The sequence below is a fragment of the Convolutriloba macropyga genome, chromosome 13 (assembly GCF_964194025.1).
Source record: "Convolutriloba macropyga chromosome 13, txConMacr16.3, whole genome shotgun sequence".
NCBI lineage: Eukaryota > Metazoa > Xenacoelomorpha > Acoela > Convolutidae > Convolutriloba > Convolutriloba macropyga.
Window position 1 is genome coordinate 7,881,502 of NC_134480.1, and position 16,194 is coordinate 7,897,695.

The 16,194-nt window shown below is 35.4% G+C and overlaps 1 protein-coding gene across 2 annotated transcripts; it reads left to right on the forward strand.

The window, feature by feature from the left end:
- Positions 1 to 4,727: 4,727 nt before the first annotated feature.
- Positions 4,728 to 14,731, forward strand: LOC142351601 (uncharacterized). 2 transcript variants are annotated; one of them, XM_075403739.1, is made up of 5 exons: positions 4,728 to 4,824; positions 7,407 to 8,399; positions 9,117 to 9,324; positions 10,874 to 11,931; positions 14,142 to 14,731. In XM_075403739.1, exons 1-5 carry the CDS (start codon positions 4,752 to 4,754, stop codon positions 14,606 to 14,608), a joined length of 2,799 nt encoding a protein of 932 aa, XP_075259854.1. In that variant the 5' UTR covers positions 4,728 to 4,751; the 3' UTR covers positions 14,609 to 14,731. The 2 variants fall into 2 exon arrangements, with proteins under 2 accessions (XP_075259854.1, XP_075259853.1); XM_075403738.1 differs by having other exon boundaries at positions 4,735 to 4,860.
- Positions 14,732 to 16,194: the final 1,463 nt, after the last annotated feature.

A 16,194-nucleotide genomic window follows, 5' to 3' on the forward strand; every position in this document is an offset into this window, starting at 1 on the left:
TAGCATAAGCTATGCACGAAAACTGGTGAAATTCTTAGAAGGTGACAACAAAACAGCTTCTTTCAAAAACTGAAAATTTCTTTTGTTTTTCTGATTTGCCAAAAATGCTTTTAGCACAAATCACAATGTTGCTTGCATATTAATCTAATGGTAATTTACTGTAAGTTAAAATGAAAGAAATTCATTTGAGAAATTAAGTTTCTGGACAATATAGCTCGATGATTTTTTCAGTTAAAAAATATGTTCACTTGTATCTTGCTTCTCCTAATCAAAACCAAAAAACGTTCGACAACAGACAGAGTCAGAATGCGGATCTTTTCCGTTTGTGCCCCACTGTAATTTATGCTCCACTCAGTTAAAAAGCACGTGCCATTACATAGTAAACCATCATGTAAAAATTTGACACATGCATCTGTAGGTTTGCATATTATGCACCCACTAAGCTGGGGAGGATAAACAAACGTAAAAGATCCCAGATTGCTTCAACAGTAAAAAATGCTACTGTAGCGAACTGATTGGTTTAATTTAATGAACGATTAGTAACTTTCAGCCAGTTAATTCGTAGCACAATATTTACTTGAACCATAAAGTGAGCCATCGCAGAAGTAAATTGGGAAGAATTTCCGGGCTTTTCCGTGTACAGCACCCCTTGAAACTATACCCCTTTATTAAGGTATAATTAGGGCGGCTATAGATTATCGGACCAATGAGCTGGGGGCTATGATGGGAAAAACCCGAAATTCAAAAATAAAAGTGCAGAAAGTTTGGACTGACAAAAATGTCTGAAATGCATTGCAATTTAGAGAAAGTTTGAATTGACATAATAAAAAATGACTTTAAAATAAAAAAAGATGCCGAGTTGACAATCTATACCACTCTTAAAGAGAGTAGGAACTTCTTCAACTGGTGTCCCGCCTTTCGTGGCTGGATGTTATTAATGGTGATATAAATACAAACCTTCAATAAGCACGTGCTATAATTTTTCGGATCAATTCTGTTTCGCCCCCCCCAGTGTTTTTATGACCCCCAGTTACAATTTGTATGTTGTTATATAGCACGTTACTATGTAAGAAAATAGCACGTGCGCCTTGGGGTGATAAAAAGTTTATGCTCACTAAATTGGGGGGGGGGGCGAAACAGAATAGACCCTTTTTTGAGTCATAATATTTTATCTTTAAAATGAGAGCGAAAGCCATAGTGATAAATAATTTTTATTTAAAAACAGCCGAATTTAGTTTCAGTTTTCTATAACTGCTGTTGAAGTTGGGCAGCCGTTTAAAATCTATAAATTAATCCTTATATTTTACTGGTACAACTGTTAAGAGATGAGGCACATAATCTATGCCAACCGAAAAAATAACCAGAATATGAGCAGATTCAGGGTGAAATGCTCAAAAGTACTCTGTGAAAAAAAATTTCGTTTTGTTTTTGATTTAAAAATCTTGGAATCCACTTTCATGTAAAAAAGCTAAGAAAATTTAAATTGAAGCTAAAGTTAAAGTAATTGGCCTCAAAATTGATTGAAAGGCCACTGATTGGGATCGGGACAAAATTACCAATAAGTGATCACATCAGTTCGACTTTCAGGGATTGAGTGATAAACCCGGGAATGAACTAACTGGCTAATAATACTGAAGTTTTGATCATAGCAAATCATGTTTATAAATCATTTTTCCGACCCTTCTTGAGGGGAGGGGGGAACTATATACTCAAATGGTTTTTTTTGTTCAGACAATTTTGGCCGACCGATAAATTAATCGTAGAGAGTTGAGACTGGTATCAAAAGAAAGCTTGCCAAGCGTAGAATGAAGAATTAAAAAGATTTTTTTGATTTTCTAAACATTAAACATTTTTAATCATCTAAACAAATAAAAATTATAAAACAAACAAAGAGATGAAAAAAAATTCTATTAGCAGTGCTCAATTGTTCAATGTTGACCAACTGCTTCAAAAACTGCTCTCAAATTGTTCTCAAAGTTGGTTCAGAAACTTTTCAGATTGCTCACTTGTTAACATCGATTAGTTCTTTCTAAAAACTAGCACAAAGGTTGGTGTCTGAAACAAACTTTTTCCAAAGTCGTCATGTCCATTATCTAGCGAAAGATTCAAGAATAAAACAGCCAGGGACAGGACTTATAAATGATTAGGAGTTTTAGAGTATGCTAACTGCGTATGTTTCAGTTTATATAAAGTATTTTTTAAAACTAAAATGTAGGAAAGTGTCATTTGATTATATTGAATAGCCCACAATTGCGAGGTAATGGCTTTTGGTTTTTCAAATTTGATTTGTTCATGACTATTCTCTTGGGTCTCGCAGGTGGAGACCGAATGGTTAACTTGTAAAACTTGCAAGTTTCTCGTAAAAGTTGGTTAAATTGTATCATTTTACAAGTTTCCCTTAAAATATGGTTAGCTTGTAAGAACTAGCAAGTAGAATGGTTAACTGGTAGGAACTTGCAAGACGAATGGCTATTTTCTAAGTTTCTTGCAAGTTCGTTCTGGTCGAGCACAGTTCTTATTGGTTAATTCAATTTAACATTCAGCTTTACCGTAGAAAGCGCGTGGGAGTTAGTTGCTCTGTTTGGATAACATAGTACAATTCGACATAAGTAGACAAAATGGTAATTTTGTCAATTCAAGAGAGATCCTTTTGCAAGTCTATCAAAAAACAGTAGATCTCAATTAGCTTCTTCGCGATTCCTTTTTTAAATATGTTCGCAAAATTTCGACTGTGATTGAATTTTCAAATCCAAATGTCAGCATTTTCTCAAAATATTTTAGTGGCCCTTCATTTTTATATCCTTTTTTATAAATTAAATCCACACTTTTCCAGACTTTATATTTTCCAAACATCCGTTTACATTCACGTCTTGCAACGTTTTTTACGTTTTAAAGTGTGTGTGTGCGCTCGCGCGTGTGTGTGTGTGTTCGTGTGGTGGTGTGGTGTGTGCGTGTGCGTGCGTGTTTGTGTGTGTTTGTGTGTGTGTTTGTGTCTGTGCGTGTGAATGGCTAACTTGTAAGTAGTTTGTATGTCGAATGGTTATTTTGTAAGAGCCTTGTAAGTCGAATGGTTAACTTGTAAGAACTTGCAAATTTTCGGAAAAGTATGCAGGGCGATGCATCGCCTTGTAAGAACTTGCAAGAAACTTGCAATTTCTTACAAGTTAACCATTAGGCCTCAAACTGGGCGCAAACGTTTGTCATTTTATTCTAACACCGGTAGCGATACGGCACATCTTTTCAACAACTAATTTTAAAAAAGTTCGTTTTAAAATTGTTCTAAATAGTTTTTTAATGTAGCAACCATTTAATAGGCCCTGAGCATCACATCTTATGCGTGCACAATAAAGCTATACAGCCTGTTTTTGTGTTACACGGTGAGGTTTTCTTTTTCGGCAGTTGATTTATCGTTTAAGAGGGAGAAATTCCCCCATTATACACTACGTTATAGAAAATTACCATCAAATATTTTTCTCTAAATGATGGTTCTTTAATAGTCTTATCGTTAATTCGTCTGCGAAAACATAGACGAGCATTTTTTTATAACCATAAATAATTACATGTACCGTTTGTTCATTTTAATGTGAATCACAAAATTGCACCACAGTTTATTTTTTTCTGTATTTTTGTCTTTAGTTTTGCTGCATTTTTAGTTTGCTTGTATAAGCAGCACCAATGTGTCTGATAGTATTGAATAAACTATATAGGCATTGAAGTCGGCTTTTCAAATTGCAACATACATGAACACATTTTTGCTTTCTTGTTCTTACGCATTTGGTTACTTTAGCTTTTTAAAATAATATAGTACATTGTTGACTATAAATACAGCAGCGAACTAAGTTTTTTGTCAACTCAACAAAGGATTTAAAAACTCAAAGCCAAATGTCTTCGGTGCCCGAGAACAACTTGACACTAATTCCAGAACTTGACGGCGATTTTCAGACGAACCCCTTCCTCAGGTACAACCTGGGAAATGGTGACGTCATCAAAATGGTTGAAAAAACCCGAGCTGCTGGGGTGTTCATCCGAACCCGAGAGCTTCTGGGCAACAAATTCGAATCGAACAACCCTGTAATTTTGCCCGACTTTGAAAACGATGCAGACCATTCCAGTTCTCAAATGTCGGTGGATTCGAGCGAAACCAGCGAAATGGACATTCCGGATATTGAGGAACAAAGTGACGTTGCAAGACCTGAATCGGAATCGGATTCTAATGATCCGAAGACGAAATGGTCGCCGATGTTTGTACCTTCTACGCGATACGATCGTTTGGTTTTGTTCAAAAGTGTCAGCAAGAAAAACGCAAAACGGTCATCGATTTATCAAATAGTTTGTTGCTCCAATTTTCTGATCTCACGAAAGAGAAAGAGCTATCAATTTTTTCACAATGCGGCGAGGTTGAACAAAAATTGAAAGTTACAGTAGTCATTTTGATGCACAAGTCCTTCGAAGATATTTTGCCGGATATTCAAGAAACATTCAAAACCAAAATAAGTGAGCAACACTAGCAATTTGACGTTAATTTTGAGGTAATCAACACGGATAAAAGTGTTTCGGGCTTTCAAAACAACAGCCAGAAGGAAAAATTAGCGAAATTGCTGGCCTGTGAAGAAAATGACCGAACTTCTCGAAAAAGTTCTGAGTTGTTGAAAAAGTTCGTAGCACGAATTGCTGAAGAAAAAATTGTGCTTAGCCAGAGGTTGATAAAAGCGCCCGGGAGCGGGGTGTGCACTTTGAGTGAGCCGGATAAGATGATAGATATTTTTCGGAGTTATTTTGGGGGCAAGGATGTGAGTTTGATCACAGTTCCCGACTTTGACAGGTGTATGAGCAACTTACTCTACTCCACAAATGAAGATGGTAAATTTGAGTTTTCGTTCCTTCGGTTGAAATTCTCTCATTTGGTATAACTCTTTACATTATACCTATTACTACGAGTTTCATTTTTTCAAACAATTTTAAGCCAATTCTAAGATTTTTTTCCATAAAGATAACTTGTATCTTTTCCATTTCTGCCCCCAAGTACAACCCCCAGTTACAGAGCACGTGCCATTACATGGTAAATTAGTATACAAAAATGTGCAAATTGCGTCGGGGGGTGCTAAATGATATGCACCCATTGAATTGGGAAAAAATCGATTACTTAATGTTTTTTATTTTGAGAAAGAACAGCAGATCCCCAGAGAGGGCGTTTTAAGTTTAATGATCATATTGTGCATAACGGCCAAATCGCGCAAACCTGGAAAAAAGTTTTTTGACTAGCTAGTTGATATTTTCTCGGTCGATATCCTTTTCAATAAGGAAATGAGTTCGAAAAACATTCCATCGTTAAGCTATTTTGGCAATCTCCTACAGAATCAGTATCATAACTTTGCAATTGGCCAAAACAATATTGCAATCAGTTCACTTTCTAGTGGAGCTTTTTAATTGAAATCCTAAATGGATAAGAACAGCAACCTAGAGCTTAAGTGTTGACGAATCTTGCAAAACTATGTGAAAAAATGAGTGCCTAGAAATGGAATAGTTCTGACTGAGAAAATGTATAGTTTAGATTAAATTTGCAAGATTCATTTTACTGAGATAATTCAGTCCCGTTGGTTTCAAATTGATTAAGAGCAATCAATTTGCTGAAATAAAAAAAACATCGTTTAGAATGAGCAAAAAACTTAAATAATTTTCATATAATTCGATTTTTTGAGATATTATCAGCTGCAGACTAACTGATGTTGAGTTTTTCAATCCGCAATTTATTTAACTCAAGGTTATGATAGCGCCGTAACTGCAACTTCTCGGAGCACTATGCAAAAAAGGACGCTTGGTCAGCTTTGGCAGCCTCACTCTAAAAATTCACTTTTCAGCCGAAAAGGAAGCGTTTATTCAACCTCTAAAATTTCATAACACTACCAAAATTACGTGTTCACTGTCAAAATCAAGTAAACACAGACTATTCTCTCGGTTTTTTCACAAACCATGTTCAAATTATGTTTAAAGATTAGATTTATAAACGTGTGTAGAAACGAGAGACACTAGGCTAATTTTTTTACGAATACAATATCTAATTACCGAATTGAAAATAAGGTTTAGTGGTAAATGTTTCAGAACCGTCCCTTTAGATGAGATTGTTGATGTAAAAGACATGAGCTCACGTTTTTCTTTTCTGAAAACAATTAATCTGAAAGTAATCAAAACAGAAAGCTATGAACTTTAACCATTAAAAGGCCTCATTTGAAGCCGCATAGGAAATCGCTGAGACTTGTCATTTTCCAGAATGTCATAAAAACTACAAGAACAACAAATAGAGGCAAAGATCGAAATTTTTGGGAGAGAACGTCGTCGAAGCCATTAAAATCATAATCTATTCAAGAAAAACATTAAACATCATCAATTATCAAAATGGACCTTAGTTGAGCTTTTTCATTGTGATATTTAACTTTTGATCAGTCTGATAGTAGTCTGATAAAACAATAAAGAGCCTCCAAAACAAACCTCTATATAAATGATAAAACATCAGTAGAGACTATAATTTAATCCAATTGAAAGTGAACGCAAACTCTCTGTTTGCTGAGAGTACGCTGCAATTTGACAAAATAAGATAAAATTGATAAGTCTGAATGAACTCAAGATTTTTTAAACAATTATTTTAAACCTATGTAACAACCATCAGCTTACTAAATAATTTATTTTTTTTGCCTGGGAAGCAAAATATATAAGACTAAGTCAAAAGAATTAAAAAATCAGGCACAAATAAAAAAATCACAAACAACTTTGCGCAAACACAGCGTTGATAAAATCAATCAGACTTTCACTGAAACTGTAATGTAAGTCTTTTGGCCTTTTTTGCTCGATACCTCGTTTTGTCAATAATTGAGCTTAAATTTGAAATTGTTCTGTTCTGTATTCAGAAAAACAGAAAACAAATCAAAATTTTTTTCTAAAAAAGACATCGCCTCATTACAATCCATCATTAATTGTAAAACTTCCAAACTAGACCAAAACTAGTTCTGCTAATGTTGCGGGTCCATTGAAATAAATAATTGTTCCAAGTTTTTACCGAAGTAGATAATTTAACGAAAAAGGTCAATATATCAAAAGTAAATGATAAATTTTGGATAATTATCAACTGGAAGCATTAAAGTTTTTCTTTAATGCTTCCATAGATAGCCAATAAAATGTTTGATTAATTAGAATCAGTCTTAAGACTATGAAAATCAACAAATACGGTCAAATGTCAAAAATTTACTAAAAATGTACGAACGCACTTTGCTGGATCCCTAAAACCCATGAGCGTTACCTTGACAACGCAATATTTGTTAATTGGGCCTCATTTGAACATAAATGCGACGTCTCATATTGTAAAATAATTTTGCTTTCACTTTACAAAAGAAGTTTTTGTATTTTTGTTTAAGGTATGCGTGAACACAACGAGGCACATGTCGGGGAGCTCTGGAAATATTCGAAACAATTACTTGCAACTCTTGAAAAGCCAGCCGGAATTCTTCTCAAAAGCTACACTTTAAGTCATATAAAGTCTCTTCTGAACGTCTCTAACTACTTCAATTTTGCTTTTGAAATCGACTGGCTTTTGTGTTCGGCAGAATATTTGGTCGCTTTTGAAGTTTCGGTCGCAAACCAAATCGAAAATTACGAGACAGCAATAACGAACAAACTGCTTCAAGTTCTTCAGAAAACAATTCCGAAAACTCTTTTCTTTCTCTATACAATTTTAAAAGGCATGTACTCCAAAACGGAAGAGACAAAATTAGATAACCAGCGAATTTTAACCATGATTCAAAATTTCTTCAAAATAGTTATATACATTCCGAATGCCGATTTTGAGAACATTCAAAATGCATTATCCTGCGCGAAAAAACGGTTTGTGCAGAAACCGAAAAACTCGAAACTGAGCGCGGACAAAAATCTTTTGACGGCAATAACATACGCTGAAAAAACCGGCTCGATGAATCTGGTTCAAATTTTAGTTCATAACGACGTTTCCAATAATGCACTGCCAATTTTATATAATATTGACAGCGCTCTCAACTTAAGCCAATCAACGACCACAATTGAAGAGATATTCGATTGTGCGAAATTTCGGCAGGAATCAACAACAGAAACGAACAAACAAATAAAACAAACAGTCGAATATATTTCATCTCTCCTCTGTCTGAGTTTTCTGATTGTGGATAATACGTGTCATCTTAGCACCCCGTTCGATATCGACTCACGATACCAAAATGCAGACCTCGTCAAGCGTGAGAAAGAGAAACTTGACGACGTTAACAAGATGCTTGAAGGAAACGAACTTAACTTGATTGTCAGTCCACAGCAACGTAAAATTCTGGAAGATGATAGCAAATTTTGCTGTTTGCCGGGAGAACCGGGATGTGGGAAAACTTCAGGCTTGGATCTGTTTCATTTATTCCCATTAAAAAATTGTTTTTGATTTTTTTTTTGTGAAAAATACACATTTCGTGAAGAATATGTAAGAAAACACAAGAGCCATGGGGAAGGTAGAGGATGATGGTTGAGGTGGTGGGGTGGGGGGGGGGGGGGGGGGGGGGAGGAGAGGGCGATAAATAAATCGTAAAAACGGAAAAAAAGCGACAAAAACAGAAATGAAACAACAACCCGTTCAATATCCAGAGCAATTTTAGTTCATAAATCTGTTCGAAAAATATTCCAAGATTTTTGGTTTAAAAAGCTGACTGGGGTGAAAAAACTGACTGGGGTGAAATATGTGACTGGGGTGAAAAAACTGACTGGGGTGAAATATGTGACTGGGGTGAAAAAACTGACTGGGGTGAAATATGTGACTGGGGTGAAAAAACTGACTGGGGTGAAATATGTGACTGGGGTGAAAAAACTGACTGGGGTGAAATATGTGACTGGGATGAAAAAACTGACTGGGGTGAAAAATGCTGAATGAGCTGAACTTTCACCGATTTGCTCTTTTCCGTACAAACTTTAAGCCCTTTTACCCACATTTCTCACATTTTCAGCGTAAGATTTCGCACTTCAGTCCAACTCAACTGGGTCTGACTGAAATGAACCGGGTCTAAACTAAAGATAGATGCCCATATTCTAAACTGCTGGAAGTGAAACAGTTCCATTTTAAGTGCTTCTCGCCAAGGCTCTGATTGAGTCCAAAAGCCCCGAAACTGGCATCGTTCTATTCATAGTGCCGAAATCTAAAACCGCCTTTCTCAAATTTGTTCAGAACTTTTTCAGTGTGAACTTGTCTGACCAGCAGCGATCCAGATTGCAAGTTGTTGCACTGGACGAATACTCTTCAACCAGTTTGACAGAGGAGGTTGGAAAGATTTGGTAAGAGATCATTGCTGAGCTCAGCTAAACCAGATTGTGGGCAAAATTAGTTTCTTACACTGAATTTGTAATTGTTTCTTAGTTGATAAGTCTTTTTGTGAAAAAAACTGGTTTTTACAACTGTTGAACATATGCATTTTTCCTCATCGCAAAGTCAGTTTTTGTTTTAATTGCAATTTACAGGAAAATTTTGTAAAAAAAAACATAATCTTTCATCTTGCAATGATTGAGAATTTTGGCATGAACTGGCACAAAGTTTTAGCAGAAGTTCGATAAAAAAATTACTCTGGCTGGGGACAGCTAGTCAACAAAAGTGATATTTTGCTCCCCTGAGCGGACAAAAATAAAATAAAAACTCGACAGTCCTACGACTAACTTTGTAATGTTAGATTGATTATTTGCGATGCTTCGATGCTTAACTGTGCAGCGAAGCTCAAAATCGACTTTTCTGGGCAAAAGATAACACAAAAAGAAGATTCGGAAGTTTTTGAGAAATTATTTGAATACAAAATTAAAGCGACCGATGTCGACCAATATAGGTTATGGACTTATGACGTAAGAAATATTTGGGTCAGATTAATATATATTTTCAAATTGAGGAAGTCATCCCTACCTCGACTTAAAGTATCATTTTCATAAAAAACTATGTCCAAATTAGTCAGTTCAGAATATTGGAATTTAATTATCAATGTTGTTATTAATTAGCTGTTAATTGTCTGAATCCCCATATTGTTTTGATTATAGTTTTGCTTTCAATACTCTTATTTCCCTTAGATTGGAACAATTGCTCATATATTCAAAGATAAACGAGCGGTTAGAAATTATAAATCCTTTCTATATTATGATGAATGTTGAATTTTTGATTACATAGCTAAATGTACACCAAGAATTTAACGATTGTCTCCACCAAAGCATCCAGAAGCACAACTATTCTTTGTTTGAAAGAAATTATTCACGTCTTATTTTAGAAAATATTGTAGAAAACATGCGCTAGTACAACGTGCGAAAGACGGAGAAATTAAGTGAAAATCTATTCTCAAACTTTCTACTTCTCACGCATTTAAACATTTTTTTGTCATACTCTGTGAACCTGTCCCATATTCTGCAAACTATAAAACGCACTTGCAGGTAATTAACACAAAATAAATATTTTTGTAAACATACATTGATCAAATATGACTCTAAACAACGATTGCGAGATCATATTAAGCAAATTTTACGGTCTTATATTAAACCATAAAGGTTCTCAGTTTAGTTACCAATTTCATTGATCCCGGTAATTGGATTAATTGAAAATACCGGTTTCGAAAAAAAACCCACGGAATAAAACCCACATAAATTTAGATAGGAAATAACCCCGACTATTAACCAGCTGCGCATTTTTCGCGTTTTTTTTTCATGCCTCGCTGGCCGCTGCCAAGCCTTAGCGACCCATGGGACCTGATTTGAAACTATCACAACCGAACAAATTATCACGACCAAAATTTAAGTTTAAAATGGGGGTTTATTTCCGTGATAAGAAAATAATTTGTAAGTTGTTTTTTTTTAGCAAATCTGAAGATTTGAAGCGATGCGTGCTCTTAATTGACGAAATCTACATGGGACAAGACGTTGCCACTGGAAGTTACTTCATAAATAGAAACAGCTTATGCAACGTCATTCTCCACTGTAGAAAATGCTGGATCGCGTACATTGATGTCGGGACCCATCAAGTCTTTGGATCCCCCTTGAGTGAAATGATCGTGCGTCATTTTAAAATTAATTGTATGAACGTTTTGTTCAGAAGTTCCCACCACATCAGCGCTTTTTCAAATAACTTCATTCATACTCGGAAACCGATTACTGGTACCACAGCTCTGGTTACAGGATGTTATACTTCGTCTCAACTTGAGATAAAAGTTAGTAACTTTCACAAGAAACGGCTGTTTGCAAACGATGATGAAAATTGGCTTACTTTGAACCGAAAGTACTCGGCTAGCCGAATGGTTCTTGTATTTGCACCGAATAACGAGAAAGAAATTTGGAGCCGGTTACTGAGCGATCAAAATAGACTTTGGAGATATTCTGACATTTATATTGTTGACCCAAATATGGATTATTATCAAATGCCGTTCGCAGGTTGTGAAGCTTGGTCTGTTGTGACCATAATAGATGTTGATTGTTCGAGCTTTAATGTTCTTTCTGCGATAAATTTAGCAATTTCCCGCGCACAATACGAGGTAGTTCTGTGCGTAAGAGAGGAGTATCGAAAAAGTTTGGACAATTTTTTGGAGTTGAAGGCTTGTTCATATTTAAGTCGCATGGAAACCCTTTCAACGGTGAAAACATTTACCCGGGCTGAAATTGAAGTCGTTCCTGACGACCAAATGGAACTGCTAATTGGGGGCGTTGTCAACCTGGAACGATTGCCCGGCTTGATCTCATTTTTGGAATCTTTTCCCGAAGATCGGAAGGAAAAGTTTGCGATGTTCATTTTCAAGACTTTTGCGCATGGGAGGCGACCAAATTTGGAGAAATTCATGGAAAAGTTGGGAGAAGTTATGGGTCCGCAAATTATTCAGTCTGTTGCGAAATCACTGGAAGAGGAAAATTGTCCAGACCTTAAAGGTAAATTTGATTGACAACAAAAATTGGGAAAATTTTTTCTTTTCCGGGTAGATTATAACCCTCTATAATTGATATGTTCACAGCTTCATACGTACTGTAATTAATAGTATCATCTCGTATTAGTCCAATAGCAGGGTAATCACACGCTAGCTTGGCAATGAAAAAAACAGAAATGAAAACAAAAATTATGTTCACAGGGACCAGGAAATAGTTCCAAAAATTAAAAATTCTTTTTTTTCGCCCGCTAACACAAATTCTGGTTTCATAACAAAGTTTGTATAAACTGCTTATTAGAGACGGCAGGCTAAAAAAAAGAGGATCTTTTCCGTTTGTGCCCCCCCCCCAAGCATAGTGAGTGCATACTATTTGCACCCCCCCCCCCCAGATGCACGTGCCATATTTATTAATTTTTACATATTGCTTTACTATACAATGACACGTGCTCTGTAACTGAGAGGTGCATAACATACTGGGCGGGGCACAAACGGAAAAAAAATTGAAAAAACCAAAAATACAGTCACTCGCTAAAAACAAGGCATGCACAACTTAGTTAATTAATCTTTAGTAATTGGTAAAAAGTTTTCAGCCCATCTGCTTTTAGCCTTACAACATTTTTTTTCGATGTTTTTCTGAAGGAGAAAACCGTTGAAAGCAAGGAGATCATCTCATAACTGGGTTGAAGTTTATTTAGAGTGTTTAGGAAGTAATTAACCTAAGTATTTAAGAATTAAGAAGAATTTGTCAATAAATTAAAAATTTATTATTGCAGAAGATTTCAAGCGTTACAAGAGGAATTTCAAGCGAATTAAGAAGAATTTGTCAATAAATTGAAAATTTATTATTGCAGAAGATTTCAAGCGTTACAAGAGGAGATCAGTTTTTGTTACCAATTGCATTCTGCAATTGAATCATTGATATGTTGTTTTTTATGTAACAAAATGTCAACCCGGAAACAAGAAAATGGCTCTAGAGGTTGATCGTTCAAACGATTTGATCAAAAATTTGTTCAAACGATCATTGTGCAACTTAAACCTCGACATTAATAAAAATTACCAAGAGTGACTTTCGCGATTTTCTGTAGAGCGCGCATGTGTTTCACGCTTATTTGACGATCATTTGCCACCGCAATTCAACTTTGATACTGAAATTTAAATTGACATAATTATTTTTCTTTTTCCCCTGGACAATATTTTCATAAGCGTGTGTAAAAAAAGCTAAACATTGTTTTGCAATTATTATGGTTTTGTTTAAATTTAAGAGGAGGAATTCTCCACTTTGCTTTTCTACTCAGGTAACTTTACTTAAGATTACTGTTTTCAGCGGTAGCTGACAACAACGTGCCAATTAGGGATAGATAAAATTTTCTTTTTGAAAAAAAATTTTTATGAAAGTTCCTGAACACAATTGATCTCTTTATCACTGTTGGTTTACAAAATTTCATAAATGTTTGGCTGCTTAATGAAAATCAATTAAAGATTTGTTTTGAGCTAACGACTATCCCCAAAATATTATAAAAACAGTCAGAAACGAATAGTGTTCTGTAAGCAATTCTACTTTAATTTTTCTGGCCATAAAAATGCTAATAACACACCACGAGAATGATTTTTAAATCTAATTAAAAAACTGAGCATAAATTTAGTAAAATATAATTTACAATTTGGTATCAGATACTGTATCAAAGACAATGAAACGAAAAATGTAATTTTTTTAAAATAGAAAATTATATTACCATATATCAATTGAAGTTTTTGACGGTTTTTTGGTTGTTTTTGACGTTTTTTCGGCACTTTTCGACGTTTTTTTTGTCTTTTTGTGACAGTTTTTTGGGTATTTCTGACGTTCTTTCGGCAAATTCTCCCGGCTACTTTTGACGTTTTTTGCTATTTTTGACATTTTTTCGGCTATTTTTGACATTTTTTAGACGTGGCAAGACTTGGCCAAGGCTTGCATTTAGACTGAAAAGTGTAAAAAGTGACATTATCATCGCTCTGATACAGTCCTGATATAAGACTTGCAATTAGACGTGCACAGTACTGATACTGACTAACCATTCAAACCGGCATTTCAATGGCCCTTTAGTTGCTTTGAAAAAAACACGTTCGTTAATAACTTTGTCTAAATCCATGTGCCAGAAACCTTCACAGATGTAAAAGAAATTGATGTGGCATTTCAGCTAAGATTATTGAAAAAATTTGTGTGTTGTTTAACAGAAATTGAGAGAAAGTGCATCACGTACGGTAATGTGACCAAATTCGACTGGATTTTGAGCCTAATTGGAGACGAAAAATCAAAACAGTGGGCTCAAAAGTCAAACCAGTGGCTGCTAATTGCCTGTTGCAATCACATTAAGAACGTCCTTCCATGGGTTGTGGAAAAACTAAACAAATACGATCTTCTGTCTGAACAAGTTTCGCGTGTTTATCAGCATGAGTTTGGGTACGAGTTGTTTGATTCTGGTGAAATTGCGCCCGTGACGCTATTGCTCATTTTGTGCTGTCAAAACGCGACCTCTGATTACCTTGAATGGATTTTGAACAATGGCTTCCCAAATAAATTGCTCGGGTTAAAATTGGATGGGAAAAACGCATACGAGTGGTGTGAGCTGTTTGATAATAGAGATAACATGGAATTGTTGGTGGCAAGTCCTGAAAGACGAGAGGTTTTCAAACAGCGCTGAATCAATCTGGGCGAATTGATCTTTTGAAAAATTTATTTGGTCTAATGTAAAATGAAACTAATAAAATTCTCTCAGTATATTCATCAATATTTCTAAATAACAGTTGATCTATTTGTCAATACATCTGCCAATAAATTTTAAAAAATTGGTTTTCTAAACAGCAAAAGTTTTCTTTCCCAGGTTGAGGTAGTAAGATCTGATCAAGCCGTTTCAGACCAAAGTAATCTCCGATCAGACCATCTCAATCCGAAGTAACTTCTGATCTGGCAGATTTTCCATCGCAACCTTGTGTGCATTCGAAGTTATTTCTGAATGGACCTTCCCAGACGGAAGTGACCACTTATCAGATCATAATCAGACCTTTCTGCAAATTTGTCCCACACCAACTCCGTACCAATGTCCAAATGTTTGTTTGCTTGAAAATGGCCCCTGATCAGAGCATCCCCAGACAGAAATTGCCATTGATTATACCATAGTTTACATCATCACAACGCTAGGCTCAGATTATTTTCTGACCTTTGTCCAGACATTTTTTTGAGCTTAAAATTACCTCTGATCAGGAAATCGTGTCCTCAAAAGTCACTTATGATCAGACTAGTGTCTGATTAAACCCTCCTATGAGTAGACTGGTGTGCTCGCGAATCCACCTCTCATCAGACTCAAGTGAGCTCTCTAATCAGACTCAAGTTGGTTTGAAATTGCCTTTGATCAGATTCAAGTGCGTTCAAAATTGCCTCTGATCAGACTCAAATGCGGTTGAAATTGCCTCTGATTAGAATCAAGCGCAATCGAAATATTGTGATCAGGTTTAATCATGATCAAAAATCCTAATATTATCATAAAACATACCCTTTTAAAAATTGACGTTTGGAGATATATTCAACTAAGGAGAAACCAATTCTAAAAATACTGCTAATGAAAAAAAATCAAAATGACGAAAAGATAAAATAATTGGTATGCCATTTGCCCATGTTGCTAACTCAATAAACGAACTTACAACAGACAGTTTTCCACAAAAAAATCCATGCCCATGCCTCAGTGGCCCGTGGGATTTGATATGGAGCTATCACAGTCGCTCAAATTATAACGATCAAAATTCGAACTGAAAATGAGGTTTATTTCCTTGGGAGTTTAATTCCTATTTAAAATAAGCTGTTTTTTTTTTGCGTAGGACATTATTTCCTGGACTCATTTGCTGTCACATAACTGCAGAAAAATGTTACCAGTTTCTGTAACCTGAAGGATAGAAGTTTATTTAAAAAGTTATAGTTGTCATCATATACTCAACTTGAGTTTTAATTAATGAATAACATAATAGAAAAATGACCGTTTTACGGCAACTTGGAGCTGAAGTTGAATTTACGAATTGGCGAAATTTTAGTTTCACCTCTAAGGTTTTTGTTCAAGGTCAAAGTTCCCAAATGTAACGTTAGATGTGCCAGCCCCTCGCTAAATAGGAGTTTCGCATTAGGAGGTAAAAAGGAGGTATATCGCTTACTATGATGAAAAATCAAAATTATTCAATTAGCTTTAATTATTCAATTTTTGCGTTATTAGCTTTGCTACAAAAAGAGATATGAGGTCTT

Coding starts and splice junctions, on each gene's coding strand:
- LOC142351601 (XM_075403738.1), top strand. CDS start 4,752: ATGATAGATATTTTTCGGAGTTATTTTGGGGGCAAGGATGTGAGTTTG. Junction 4,861..7,406: donor CTACTCCACAAATGAAGATG/GTAAATTTGAGT, acceptor TTTTTGTTTAAG/GTATGCGTGAACACAACGAG. Junction 11,932..14,141: donor AAATTGTCCAGACCTTAAAG/GTAAATTTGATT, acceptor GTTGTTTAACAG/AAATTGAGAGAAAGTGCATC.